The 15,477-nt window shown below is 40.6% G+C and overlaps 1 protein-coding gene across 3 annotated transcripts in view; it reads left to right on the top strand.

Annotated features, from left to right (window-relative positions):
• The window catches only part of LOC138617426 (netrin-G1-like), a 64,304-nt gene that overhangs the window by 41,439 nt on the left and 7,388 nt on the right, over window positions 1–15,477 (top strand). For 2 of the 3 annotated variants that reach the window (XM_069692458.1, XM_069692457.1), the window contains exons 4-6: window positions 7,973–8,145; window positions 12,064–12,090; window positions 13,341–13,385. In XM_069692458.1, coding sequence (XP_069548559.1) covers window positions 7,973–8,145; window positions 12,064–12,090; window positions 13,341–13,385 — 245 coding nt within the window. The remainder of the gene's footprint in view (window positions 1–7,972; window positions 8,146–12,063; window positions 12,091–13,340; window positions 13,386–15,477) is intronic. The other variant, XM_069692459.1, reaches the window with a different exon arrangement.

Here is a 15,477-nt window from a genome sequence, read left to right as displayed (position 1 = left end):
TTGAAAATTCACGGCACTGCTTCGTGGTGTGGTGTCCTCCTAACGCAACAAGTTGGGCAGAAATGCTTGCGAAGATTTTAATAATTATTTTCGATGATTCAGAAATCCTGCTGTATCTCCTCCAACGCGTACAGGATCAATAAGACCGTCATCGTCAGTCCAATTCTATGTCACATGGGCTGCAATTGTTATGTCTTTCCTTAGCTGTTGTGTATAGGGCTTCGATTGTAGCTGTAGTTGTCATTGAGTTTTAAAAAATGGCAGTTGCCTGTGCTCCATTGGCTCACATGTTCGACCAATCACCGTACACTTACATCACCACAGTTCCTGTTGTAACTGGGAAAGTAGCTCCTCTGGGGTAGGAGCAAAAAACGCACAAAACTAAATAAAAGGAACTTAGAAGGTGCTAAGTTCCCTCTGTGCGGACACACACACAAAAACACAAACAAAGGGGATTAGTTTAGCTCCCTTTGCTTTTTGTTAGGGTAGGAACAACTGCCTACATGGTCGTGTGGGTTGGAGGACTTGTCCATACCTTAGCAGTATTGTTCTCAGGCAGAAACAAACCATTTTTTTCCTATAGTAGATTGGAACTGCCTTGAAGCTTGTTTTACTGAATGACAGCGCGGTAAGGGACAGAATCCCACTTCTAGTGAATGCAATGGCAGCTGACAGTCCTAGTTTTAAATTAAATTCTTCCATTTTGGTATTCCTGTAGCTCACATGTATCACAATGTTATTTCCTTTCATACAAAAGACATCAAACAGCCTCTGTCTCCCTGTAAGGTCTTGGCAGGTTATTCGGGGTTGTCCAGGAAACAAAATTGACATTCTAGAAACTTCCAGCAAGGCCAAAGTTTCCCTTATCAGCCTTGATCTCTCCATATCTGTCATAGCTATCACTGGTTAGAATATGTGAGGCTCTCCATGTGTCTTGTCGAGGAAACTTTCAGGAAGCCTCAGTATGTATTTATACAGCATGGAGGCACATTACAGCTTCTGACCATGAGTGACTTGAGTGAGGGAACAGGTGAGATATAAAGCTGAGGGAGACTGGTTTGCTCAGTCTTATCAGTCCGAGCGGCGGCCATGGGTTAAATCTCTAATGAAAAAAGAATGAAAAGGCTTTCCATTCGGAGATACTGTGGAGACATTTTAGACATTTTTCAGAAAGTAGTGTCGACATTAACATTTGCAGGTTTTTGACAACGGATGCATTTTCATTTTAGAAAACATTTTGTGTTTTTTCCCAAAGGTAGATAATATGTAATTCATATTATCTTCATAGCAGTGGAGACAAACAGACAGGCAAACATCTTACTACCAGCCCAACCTTCGTGTATGGCCTTGCTCTGTGGAAGCTTCAGCATTTATACCCTACAGGTGCAATTACATCGTTTTCCCCCAAAGACAATTGCTGCGTTCAAATGGAACTTCGTTAGTTTGTGGCTACAACATGGGAGTGTGCACCGTATGCTTGGCGTTCAAGTGGCCAAGTCATAAAAAAAACCGGCAACATGGACGGCGTCTAGAAGCCCCATGGGGCTAACAATTTAGCAAGCTAACAGGCGGGTAACGCAATGAAGGAAATGCAAAGTCACAGAGGGAAAAGATGAGGCCGTTGGGAAGATCAAAGTTTTCCTCAGATGTTGGCTATTATCCAAGTTATGAAAAGAAACTCTGCATGACTAAAATGAGAATTTACTAGCTTCCAACTAAAACTGAGTCTTCATTGCCTTCGTCATTTCCATAAACGTCCACCACATTGAATCTTCTCATGTGCACGTTAAATACGATCCAATTCGAACGCAGCAAAAGAACCCCTGTCGAACCACATGACACACAAGGCACATACCGTATAGTCAGCATGTTAGTCAGCAATTGTTACACACTGTTAGAACAATGCTTTTATATAACAAAGATGTGAAAACATTTTTATTTAAACTTAAAATCAGAACAAGATCATTCAATAATTGTATTCTTCTTTAAAGCCCATAATTATGAACATCAGTTGCTGCACACCCACACAGCTGTTTTCAGTTGATTGACTGGACCTAAATTAGCATAGCTATGTTGGGATTTGTAAAAGGTCACCAAATTCAATGCACCTGGAGAACTTTTTCAGAGCAGAGATTTAGTAGCAGTAGTAGTAGCAGTAAGCCATAGCTCGACAGCTTTCCAAGTTATTGTTACACAAATTTGAACTGAAACTGGCAATAGAAAATTCTCCATCACACTTGCAAGCATTCTGCTGCTCTAATTTTCCAGTCGAGTGCCGTTAAACAATTTCAGACAAACGTAAAAAGATTACATAATAATGAGTGCCAGTCAAACCTTGAAACCAGGTGGAAAACAAGATTGAAATATTGTATGTTTATTTTATGTATTAAGCAGAGATACTTTACAGTCTCATCTTTGGTGTTTAAGCCACATGCTTCATGTATGATTGTAAAGATGAAGTCTATTTTCATTGTACTGTATTCATTGTCTGTTTGTTCTAAATGATCAACTTTTCCACCTCAGCCAAGCTTCTTTTTTTGTTTTGGGTTTCTTTTTAAATTTAAAAATATATTTTTTGGGAGTTTCTTGTCTTACCACATCCAATTGCAATATTTTATGTCAAGAAAAACTTAAATAATAAATGGCATGAGATTATTTTTCTTTAAGAACACAGAAAATTTCAACTCGATAGTTGCAAAAAAAAAGGCTTAGGCTTTTTATTTAATGAGTTCTGTGCTCCTCTCTTGTCTTGAATCAGTGATGCTCGGAGCTGTCACAAGGAAGAAAAGCTGTGTTAGACATAGCGAGCCCGTCAACACAGTGCCAAGCAGCTAGGAGAAGCCAAGGTTAAGCAGCAGCCAGAGGAGAAGACAAAGGGCACTGCTGCTGTCTGATCCAGAATATCAACACAAACTAGACCCAAATCTCACTTTACTTCACTGTACAGATTAGTTTATTTTTACATTTGTAGCATCCACAGGCTGCAATTTGGTCATAATATAGACCAGTATCTCCATTGTTCGCCAGATGCAGCATGAGTCGGATACAGAACATCATGATGTATTTTTTCAGTGTGAGGATTAAAGAAGGTGATTTATAACTAAATGTTCATGATAATTAGACTGGGCACCAAGGGTTGGATTTTTCAAATTGATGAATAATAATTGATTGATAAAAATGATACATTTCAATTTTAAAGTCCCCAACATCAAGTGGTGGAAAGGTCCTATTATAATGCAAGGAATTATTATTATTACAAAAAAAGGGAATTTTTGAGGCCTAAAACAACTCCTGAAACTTGGCACACACATCAGTCGTGGTAAAAAAAAAGTATGTATTCTATAGGTTTTGGGCATGGGGGGGACCGGAGCACCCGGAGAAAACCCCCACGGACACTGGCAGCTCATGCGAACTCCACACAGAAAAGCCCCAGATGAATTTACCTAGAACCTTCTTGCTGTGAGGCAGAACAGTGCTAACGTCTGCACCTAAGTGCCGCCCAGATTTGTACACAGAAATCAGAGTGGAAAATGAATTTGAGGAATAATAAAAGACACCAGCTGTATAAAATCATAATTTTTTTATCATCTCAGGTGAGAAAAATGGCTCAACAGAATAAATCAGAGATCTGTCTCCGGGTACTAACTGAGTCAGCGCCCAACATCTGACAAAAAGTACAGATCACTAAAATTCTATGTATGTTTACTTTTGAAAATTTTTAAGATTGAAGTTGATTGAATGATTGATTGATTTTCTGTAATGGCAAGGAAACTTCAAGCAGGCGAGAAAGAATGAAAGAGTCTGAAAGACACAATATCAGCTTCCTTTAGAAAGGTTTTCACTGCTGCTGAACTCTTACTGGCACGTCATGCAAGTTATGGAAACTCAGTCTTTCAGTGGGCACCATCTGCAGCAGACTGGACTGGAGGCTTATTCATATATATATATTTTTAAAAAAAAGAGAACCATTTAAAGCAGTTGGTAGTTAGTTGATAAGTTGCAGTGTATGTAGTTAGACTTTCCACACAGAGAACTAAAGGACAAGAGACCCCCGTGTTAGAATGCTCAGTTGTTCGGCAGAAACAATGCCAAACACAAAACAACATAAAATGTTGACAGCTCAGTGCAACAAAAGGTTTTGGCCTCTATGACTAACTTTCCTGTTTGTGACAACTGTACAACTGTGGCGGGGGGGGACTTTTTTTTTTTAAATAAAATTCATCTATTTACATTGTATTAAGGCTTAAAGTCCCGCATAATTAAGGACGTGGCTGCTTTGAGTGACAGGTGGGTGCCGTCTTAATTGGTTCTGCCTCAGCTCTTTCCACGCGCCTAGTCTTTGCCCATTTTTGGATTAGCAGGGAGGAATGCTGAGTCAGGCAATGCCAAGATGGGGACGGCCAGAGCCACCCACAGCTAAGTTTAGAAACTGCTTTTCAGGGCACTTATGGGTGACATCACCGAGGCTACATCCATTTTTTTTCATAAACAGTCTTTTCTCATACAGCAAAAACAGCATTCATTTCATTGTGTCTAAGAGCACATTTTTTTCCCCTGGCTGAATAAATGCAGTTTATGGGAAGGACAGTGGGGCTGGATGATCCCTAGTGTCTCCTGAAGGGTGGGTCACTTGTTTGGATAATGAATAATACCAATTGCTGTTGGGCTGTACATGGGGGGAAAAAAGTCATTAAAACTTCATGAAATGTGTCTTTGTAATGGTGTTGGTTCAAAAGTCTGCACATACCAGGAATCTCTTCCCTCTTGTGACAGGAACCGGTTACAGAAAACCTCTCTGATTTCAATATGACAGTGCCAACGGCAAAAGCATCACATCCCAGAGCTCCCCTGAGTCCACATCCTCCACTCTATCAGCCTGCTCGCCGCACCGATAAGGCCTGATGATCCAGATTTTGCTGTTTTTTAATTAAGTGGAAGGTCAAATCTCATTGCTCTTGAGTTCGGGGAGCTGCTGCTGTCTGCACGGCAGAAGAGCTACACCCAGTCATTAATTTTAAGGAGCAGGGACTTTAATTGATTAAAAAGTTAAGGACTATGGGGAATGCGTGGTAAGAGGCACTAGTATTTAGTTGCTGTGAATGTGGGCCAGTTTTCGGTCTCATCCATTATGGCTGCTAATATTGTGAGACAGCACTTAACCTGAGGATGGGATGGGATATAGGAAGGGAGTGGTTATAGATAGCATTTAGGAGTTATTTTCAACTTTAGCTTTATCAACTTTAATGTCGTCCTTATCAACTTTTGTTGCTGTGTAAATTCATCTCATTGAAAATGACAATTCATCTTTTCTGGCAGCAATGTAGTGCAATTTCTGCATGAGCACAGGAGGTTTGAATCAGTTTTATGGCCATTGTGTTCATTCAAACGTGTCTAAATCTTCTCGTGAGAGGTGCTATAATTTTTTTTTTTTTTTTTTTTTTTTAAAGTTAGGATCAGAATCGGTGTGTAAAAGTTTCACGACTGTCATATTGATTTCAATGCTCCTTCAGAAATCCTTTTTACTTCCTTTATGCCACAACTCAGATTGAATGGGTCTTTTGTGAATGTGTTCCTGGGAGCTGATTGGTTCCAGCCTCAAAGCTTGCAGGTGAAGGGCCAGCTTTCAGAGAGATACCTTGGGCTCTACTCTATTCAAACGAGCCACAATGTTTCCTTGTGAAATCATTAACTATTTTAAACCCTAATTTCAATTTACAACGGATTTGCAAGTGCATACGTTTGGTATAATTAAACTGTATATCACACAATCTATTTGAAAGATTTATGAAAAATTGTCTTCGTCAACAGTTCAATCATTTTATAGGTGTATAAACACTAAATAGTGCAATTAAAATAAAGGGCTCTATCGTACCCTCAACGAAGCGTTCTTTCCTCCTACTTGGAAAATCCGCCATCAGAGTAGCAGTCTGCTGTGCAGAACATAGACTGTATATAAAAGGTGTAGCTTTTAGGTAGGAAAAATGAGGCCAAGGCGGAAGTGCCTCAAACTGCAATACCACCGGGTGCTGCTATGTTGGCTCCAAAAGTCTCCAGTTTAATAGACTCAAATGCAACTTCTCTCATGAAATACAAAGTCAAAAATGTTTTTCCAACAGTCATTTTGGTGTCATTTGCTTAAGTCACTCCTAATTAGTTTTCTGGTAGTCTGTCATTAATTACAAATTACGCCACAGAAAACTGTGTTTTGGGGGGAGAGGGGGGCGTGTCTGTTCGATTGACAGGCCTTTGGTTTAGTCAGCTTTCCGATATCGGTGGGCCACTCATAGCTCGTCCAAATATGGTCACTTCTTGCTCCAAATCATTCCATTCTAGCAAAATGGCAACTCGGCAAACTTCGAAGGCAAAGCTACATAATGGCAGTTCACAAACCAACGGGTGACGTCACTGTTGGTTGCTGCTGCGTGCAAACACACCTGGCGCTTGAAGGGAATGAGAAGTGACACTCTGATTGGTTAATTTAATGTTATGCCAAAAACACACCTTAATTATGGGCACAAAGTAGCACCCGTTTAAATGATGTGCCTTACTTTGAGCTCAGATTATATGGCGTTAAATTAGCAAAAGAGGATTGGGACACACCCTTAATGCTCTTGTGCCATGTTCTTTAGGTCGTGTACATTAGATCATTAAAAAAGAGCCCCCAGTGTATTTGTACTCAAAGTAGGAGAAATCTTCTTTAGACTTTATTCTCTGACTTTCTAGAGCTGCTTATCAGCAGTACAGAACAGGCTCTAGTTTCTCCTTGTTTGCCGCAGTTATCTGTCATTAATGTGAGATGTCAAAGTAAGGCCAGGAAGTCAATTAGAATGGATGTATTGCTGACTGGCGCTGTCATTTCTCTGTCTCATGTTCACCAGCGATTGTGGACAACAGATACCCGGCTCCTCGGTCTCAAATGGGAGAAATCTTCCCTCGGAAGCACTTTGTAAAAACAAACATAGGCACGATGTGAAACCATGAGCCGCCCGAACCTCTGGGGAGGTCTAGTGTGTCAGATCCACTCGATGGTCTCCTTCTCAACTGTTTCTGCATCAACCCCCCCCCCCACACACACACACACACACACACACACAGCACCTTGCAAGAAGCTGAGGTCACTCGTTGTAACCTTTTACCCTCTTGGGAGTAAAATCAAATACAGTGATTTATATTTGGAATACAAATGGAATATGAAACCATAATATCTCATATGACAACAAACAGCCTGTTCTACCAGTGGTAGATCTCTTCACTGGGAGTAAACACAACTGTCGCTGGAATGAAAAAGGTTATATTCTGAGTACATGCAATTCATTCTCCGCTCATTCACGTTAGAGACTCAAACTGCAACCAATTTGTTCTTTTTTCTCGTGAGCTTGGAAGAGCGCTTGTTCCATGTGGTCAAAAGGGCTTTAGTTGAGTGTTGAAAGCCATCAAGCCTTCTCTCTTTTCCCTTCAGGAGCATCTGTCAGCTCCGCCGCAGTTCGGTTGAATAAACCAGCGCCGCCAACTGGTACGGTTTCCTGCCTGAAGGAACCAATGCCAAATAACAGAGTAACTTTGAAGAGAAATAAAAAAGAGAATTCTGAAGCTACGCAGCTTCTTTTTACTCTATCATCTCCATCAGATCCCTGTTTTGTGCTCAATTAATGAATCTTACAGAGTGCCTTTCATTTAGCTCTCGGAGTGGCAAAAGTGACCTTACTTGCATCGTTGTTCTCTCAGCAGGGGCAGCAACAAATGAGCCCTTGTTTTTTTTTAAAAGGAGAGCATAATGAAGCTTTGTGGAGGAACGATCCGAGTCAGATAACTCACCAGGATTTCAATTTACCCCTGTTAAAATAATTTGAAAGGCACAAAAAAACTTTGCTACAAGGGCGGACTTTGTGTGTTTCCTCCAGGAGCTGTTGACTCAATGGGTTGCAGAATGATGCCTATTTCTCTGTCTTTTGTTGTTATCCTTCTGTCTCAGGTGCAAGTGCAACCTGCATGCCAACAGCTGTGTGTTTGACAAGGGGAAGTTGGGCTGTGAGTGTGAACACAACACCACAGGGCCAGACTGCAGCCGCTGTAAGAGGCACTACCACGGAAGAGCCTGGAGTGTGGGCTCCTACCTCCCTATACCCAAAGGAACTGCAAATATATGTAAGTACACGAGTGTTTTTAATGCTCTGTTGATAAGGACTTGCCATGCAGATGATTTACAAAGTGTTATCGATGGCTTCTGAAAAAAAAATCATTTCCAGTCTTGTTACTGGTTTCACTGATATCTGATGACGCCTGCAATAATGAAACATCATACCTTTTTTTTCTCCCTCTTTAACCTTGATTTTTCTACCTTTTTTTCAATTCATCCCTTTGCCTCCAGGATGCCTCTCTTCCAGATCCTGTTTTGATTTTATGGATGGTAGACTTAGCAAAATACCTACTGTACCAGGGTGGATCAATAAGATCCAAGACTGCTGCTGTTGCACGGTGCAGGTAGAAGGTGTAACTCTGATTAGTAAGTGGTACAAATTTTGTCTCTTTATCAGAATCAGCCAACGAGTTACATATGCTGTTGTGCGCAGTGGTCCGCGTGCGTCTGCGGTGTTTTACGCACCTTAAACTTTAGCAAAGAGCACACATCAAAGTTTGTGACAAGTTGTTGAAAACAGAAAGCAGTCGCAGGGAGCCAAATCCGGCGTGTAGAAGTGGGAGCAACGACCGTTCTGTTGTGACCGAGACACTTGTGAGCCGGCACATTGTCATGTTGGAGAACCCAAGTGCAATTGTTCAGGTCATTTGCACTGAATGTTTTTCTTCCGATGCCTCAGAACGTCACAGTAGAACTCGTTGTTGACAGTCTGACCCCGGGTAGCAAATTCACGGTTCACAACCCCACGAATGTCACAGAAAACCTGCCAGGTATTAGCGCCTGACCTGATGCACGTTTTGGACAGTGACGTTTCGCCTCTCGGAAACGCAAATGTCCCTCAAAACCCCTCTCCAGGCTCATTGCCTCATTGCCACAGGCTTCCTGAAGCATTTTTAGGGTCTCCGTTGACGATTTCCTGAGTTTGACTCAAATTTGCGCCCTCCGCTCATGTCCACAGAGACAGAGAGCGTTCACTAAAACATGCGTAACTCTGGTGCCGATTTTGATCAAATGACGAAATTTGTACCACTTACTCATTAGGGTTACATCTTCCTCCTGCTCTGTGCATGTCGCGGTCCTGTTCAGCATGCGCGCACAACAGTAGCAGTCTTGGAACTTATTGATCCACCCTTGTATAAGAGGGCTTGTAGGTCACATCATATCGGACAATCTTCAGCAGTGAAAATGCAGCTGTAATGAAGTTGCAAGTTTCTATCAAAGGCTTTAAAAAAAAGTGGTAAACCGAGGCAGTTTTGTAAAACCCCAACAAGGAATTTTAACAGTTATGAATCACGGACAAATGACCTTTTATTGTTATGTAGACATAAGGACTTGTTGCACATGTGTGCTCCTGCCTGCTTGTTTTTGGAAATTTCGGAAATTCACTGGTCAACTGTCTGATGTTTTATTCACACAGTACTAAATGAACGTAAACCAGCGCTCCTGCTTTAACATTGAATTTGGTATTGCTATCTCAACTCCGTGACAAGTGAATATGGTATCTCTGAGGCAGAAGGTGCTCTTTTGCATTATCCCCATTATAATCTTGGACGGGAGTTGAGTCACATTTATCAAATCCCATGCCTGAGGCAGGGGGCTCATTGCCTCAATAAATCTAATACAGCCACTCAGGGATGTGGTGGTAGACGGCCAGGCGAGGCCAGATGGTGGAAGATCTAGCCCTCTGGTCCCACCCCCCTTCCCATTCACACTGATTCAGCTTTGCAGTCAGATACTCTCATGGTGGCAGTCTGCTGGGATTGACGACAGGTTTTTCAGATGCTCGGTTTGATTGCCTGACTAGAATTCTCAGATATGGTGCTTAGATTAGATTTTTACAGAGATATGATATTGCTATTGATCCACTGTTTTTGTGTTGGAAAATGTGTGAGGTAACGCAGCTTTTCTTGCTCGTCTTAGGGCTATCTGTTGCTGAAGAATTGGAGTATTAACCTGTCATTTTGTGTGAATATATGTGTTGTATATGTTATAAACGCATGTATGTGCGCAAAGGCTGCGTGGGTGTGTGTGCACGTGGATGCACATGCAACACGTTTGATTTTGTGTGGGAGTCTGTTTGTGGAAGCGTTTGTGAACTCTAAGGCGATATTGCTGGATTTACCCCCGTACCTCTGCTGCGTTATGAGTCTCCCTGCAATGTGGTGCTCGCTGTCAGATTGACAGGCCATTATTAAAAAATCCAACAGTTGGCCGCATCTGCACTGAACTGATGAAACCAAGGTCTAGCCATATCAAAGGCAATATTAGCAGTTGTTTGGCAGTGGCATAAAATGTAATAATGTTGCACATGGAAGTGACGTAACGTTATTGGTCCCCCAGGTGTTGAACGAGCACACTTTTGTCTTGAATTATTCTTATTTCTCTCATAAGTAAAGCTTGGGTCCCATAACATGCCTTTATCTATTATGTGAAGCTCATATTTCCTATGAGGATATTAAACATACTGGCCTCATATTAAGACAAATATGCTGAAAGTGCAAAATGTAATTATGGTTTAATAGCTTTCATCTGTCATCAAGTCTTCCTCTTTAATCATGGAAGTCATTTATCTCGCAGGTAGGAACAGGACAGGGTCTATTACATATTCAAATCCCAGTACATGCAGATATATGGACATACGTGACCCTTCATCTCATAAATTAGAGCCCAAAATGGAGCCCGGTGTTGCTATGGGCTCAAAGCTGTCAGCTGCAGAGAGTAACTGAGAGTGATTCAAATCCCAGATTTTTCCCCCAAAAAGGGAGGAGAAATATCAGGAGGTTGCCTGCCGAGCCGAAGAGGAATCACTTCAAAAATTATGTTGACAGTCCACTTCGCAGGGAGCGTCAACTCATCTTGTGTTCCAAAGCAGGTTCACAGGTTAAGAGGCGTTGTGGCTGAGGGTTTGATCAGACTGTAGAATGTATTTGGGCTTCAAAGGGCAACATTGTTTGCCCTCCATTTCTCACATAGAACAACTGTTGGTTAGAAATTGCGGCCTGCTCGCTCTCTGGCCAATTGGAGTTTAAATCTGCACTTTTCCTGCTGCTGCGTGTTTCGTGCGCTTGCCAACAGTTGTTGTGCAACGGCCCCCGACGGGTAATGAAGTGATGAATGGGTGCAAACAATATTTTATAAAAAAAAAACAGCGGAATGTAATCACTGGAGACAAAGTGATAAAGCTTGTGAAAGGGATCAGAAATTGCACTAATTGCAGGGTAGGATTCGCCTGCTGATGACATTAACATCACACAAAGACAGTGGATCCGCAGCCAGACACCGACAACACATGCAGACAGAGGCTGCTGGCTGAATCAATGCTTGGAAATCTATGTTTTACTTTTCCTTTCAGTCTATTGTCTTTAATTTACAGATATGTGAGATTTCTTGTAGTCCAATTGTGTTACAATTTTTGACATGAATATATACTTTTGCTACTCTTCAATTTCTTTGGTTGGCTTCATATCAGTTTTCTACTTGAGATCCCAAACACACGAATATCCAAGTCCATCACAACACTTTTTTTTGCAGTTACAGTTGCCTCTTTGACTTTAAGACTCAAAGACGGTACAGAAAAACGACCAGTAGTGAACAGACAAGGAATACAACCTGTTTATTCCAGGCACGAATGAAAACACAGATGATAGTATTTTTTTTTTTTCCATATTTAGAGTTTTGATTGTGTTGACATTTTGGCAGACCTGGTATTATCATCAGAAGAAGGAGGGTGTTGGACCAGTGCAGTGGTCTGGTTCTCTGCCGAGCCATTACTGCTGCTAATCAGCGGAAACAGTGGAGACCAATTGGATAAGTGTTGCTGGGCAATCAACACAGTCAAATAAATTTTCCCCACACAAAGTCATGACGTCAGTTTCAGGAATGAGTCAGTGCTTTGATAAAACGTGATTTCTCTGCTCTTTCCGCAGGTATTCCCAGTAATCACGGACCAGTGCGTAAGTTGATCAAGCTTTTTAATTGGCATGCCGACTAATGGTTTCCTCCCTCAGTCATGACTAACTCTTGTTTGACTGATGATGTTGGTGTGACAAATTGTGCTGTACATTTCCATTACCATTGATCAGCATGTTTTTCACAATGAAAAAGGAAATCCATCCTAACAAGACATTCAATCATATTGCAGTCAAGCAATGCATGGTGACAGGAAACCTTACTTTTCTCCAGTGCATTTCTAATCGTGACAATTGTTCTTAAGAAATTCAAGAAATAAAATAAACTGCATTTCAAACCGGTCTATTTTTTGTATCTCACAAACAAAATTTCGGAGACTACATCCAAATTTTATTGTTTAGCCAAGTTACTACAAATCATTTATATTTCTCACTCTTGCTAATTGTTTTGCATGCCATGCTGTCCTGTTTTATAGCTTCTTGCCATTCTGGAAAACAAACGGAAAACAATCTTTATTTATTTCCAAATGGCACTAAATCAATGAGCAGTTCTTCATTACAACAAAGCTTGAAAAATTGTGTGTTGAATTTTATTATAAACTAGTTTGAAAGACATTTTTGGCTTTCATCTTGTATAGAAATGAATGGAAATTGATTTTAAGGCAGGCCATTTCTAATATTTATTGTAGGAAGAAACTGTTAAAACTCTGCAACATAGTTTGCAAAATGGTTCAGAAATATTAAGTCTATATTTTGTAACTGTTCTAAAACATTTATTTGTATATTCATTTGTTGTGACTTAATAGTTCATCAACTACTGCAGGAGGCCTGCATGTGTGGCCAGTGTAACAGCACGACAGAGAATGATTTCTCCTTTCCACACTAGAATATTTGCTCTAAGCACACAGACAGATATTTGCCCCAAGCCAAAGAAAATAAAACCTTTTTTTTTTTTTTTTTTTTTTTTGTGAAGGCGTGGTTGCCAGCCACGCATCCTTATGCATGTTGATGCCTGAAGGTGACTCCGCACACTAAATAACAACAGCAGCCACCATACATACACGTCTCTGCCTTTTGTCTTGTGGAAAATTCATCTAAGCTGCATGCACACTCTTCTACATTACTCCAAATATATGAGAGGACGTTTTCAATAATTCTGAGATAAATCGAGCCAGGTCAAGTCATTACTGTAAAAAACTAGAATCTATGCATGCTGTCCCCGTCCTTTAACTACATCACAGCATGAATTATATGACAACCCAGTGTAATATATAACCTTTCCCATTTTTACACAGATCGAGCAAATGCTTCATCTCTTGGTGTTGCAAATCGTAACCAAGGTAGGATTATAGGCTTTGTAACTTCAGCATGACATTCCTAATACATAGAAAGAATTGACTGCTTATTGATCGGCCATTTGGCGAAAGAAGAAAAAAAAAAAAGTGTAATGTAGATTATGTAAATTGCAGTAGGTTGGTTTCCCAAAGCCCAGCTGCTTTTATCCTGCATGCACACAAACACACACACGCTGGTCCTTACAAGGCAGACCTTTTGTTGTGAGAACACTGTAGGGAATGGACCACATGCCTCATGTCCACTGAGTCCATAGCCTCCTAACCTCTTTGATCATGCCCTCTTTTTAATTACCCAGAATGCTCTCTGGGGGTGCACCCTTTCTGCCATTTTCACAAGGAAGGAAAGAAGAAAAAAAAAAGGAAAGAGGAGAAGGAGAGTGAAGGAGAGAAGAGGCTCCAGGGGGGTTTATGTAGATTGATCTCCAGCTATCTCCAGCTAATCCTCAGGCCCAGATATCCTGTGTAGTGAGTGTTAAGTCACATCTGCACCACTGCTCTCACAGACAGGAGAGAAAAAATTAAAAGACGACTTTGAGGATTTCCACAATCAAGGGAGAGTGTTTCCCTTTCTTTTCTGGAGTCACAAAGCTGCAAGTGAGATGCACCGACGAAAATGCTTCAATGTTTTCTGCGATCGGAAGTGAAGAGATGCCGGTTACTGCACTATAGTGAATCACTACTAATTCTGCTTCCCTGGTGTAATCTCCATCAGTGTCAAATCACACAGTCAATCTAATGTAATATACGGTACTAATTTCATAAAAGCTTTTCATGCAGGTTTACTGCATTTTCTCCTCCTGCGTCACTTGTTCCAAACACCCAACGTGAGCAGATGTTTTTATAATAAAATCCTTTAGTGCAGAGCTGACATTTTATTTTTGCAACAGCAGTGTCTCTGAAATTATTATGAGGAACTTATTTAGCATGCACTGATGCACCATGCGGGGCTGCAACTGAATTAATCCTATTATCAATTCATGTAAATAATATATTTTTATAGTAATCAATTGATAGTTTGACATTAACAATTTCATAACAATAATAAAGCCCCCCTCAAAAACTGGGGGACATCTTTAAGTTCAGCTGACCAACAGACTACAATTAAATAAGCCGGAGAAAAAGTGGCAAATCCTCATAGTTGTGGAACTGAGAGGCAAAAATGTTTTTACTTGAACAGTAGCTAGTTCATTTCTGTTGCTTAAACACAATCATTCCATATGTTTCAGCTTTTATTGTTATACCTTACTAAAATCTCAACCTGGACGAGGATCAAGATTGCCGGGAAGTGTAGAAGAACATTTCCAGTAAACTAGTGAGGTTTTAAATAATGAATACGTCTTTTTAAAGGACTATAAAAAGCAGGGTTTTTTTTTAGTGAGTTTAGTTCAGGCATTTTTGTAAAATGTTTATTCGCTGCCTTGCTTAATTTTAGTAATCAGAAATTAGCACATTGTGGGTCATTACAAGCTCTAACTTGACAAATAAAAGTTGTGAAATAGCGAAGAACCCAGGGGAAACTCTCGGGAAATTCTATTGTGTGCCATTGTTTGCCAACAAATAGTTATACCATGTAAAACCACAACCAATTAAACAAACAAGATTACTCATGTTAACCTGTAAGCTTATTAAGTAGTAGATGTTTAGCTTAAAACAAAGCCAGGTTAGCTTCTTTCCCCTGCTTCAGTCTTTTACTACACTACGCTAACATCCTGTTGGCACATGAGGGTGGTGTCAGTCTTCTCATTTCAACTTTAAAATTTAAAGCAGTTCTTTAAAGCCAACTTTAAAATCTTCCAGTTCTGACTTGATGAACATTAACAAATGCAATAATTGATTAAAAAGAAACTCAGACACTTTCTTCAGATGTGGTATTATATCCCCACCACTGTCAAGTGCTACTCCACAGCTGACAGTTTATATTGAACTTCAGAGCCATGAATCATTGACTAACGATGCAGCCTTCGTGTTAATATGATAACAGGAGGCATGGCTGAACACAAGTTTCAGCTTACACTGACATCATGGTAAAATATATTGATTGAGTGTAATTGGAGCAACAGTATTCTGTCTCAGAGCA

The sequence above is a fragment of the Brachyistius frenatus genome, unplaced genomic scaffold (assembly GCF_029030835.1).
Source record: "Brachyistius frenatus isolate BFR_SWC_R1_liver_20210118 unplaced genomic scaffold, ASM2903083v1 Contig_12, whole genome shotgun sequence".
Taxonomy (NCBI): Eukaryota; Metazoa; Chordata; class Actinopteri; family Embiotocidae; genus Brachyistius; species Brachyistius frenatus.
The sequence above is the reverse complement of the archived record's forward strand: the minus strand, read 5'-3'. Positions and strand labels throughout refer to the sequence as shown.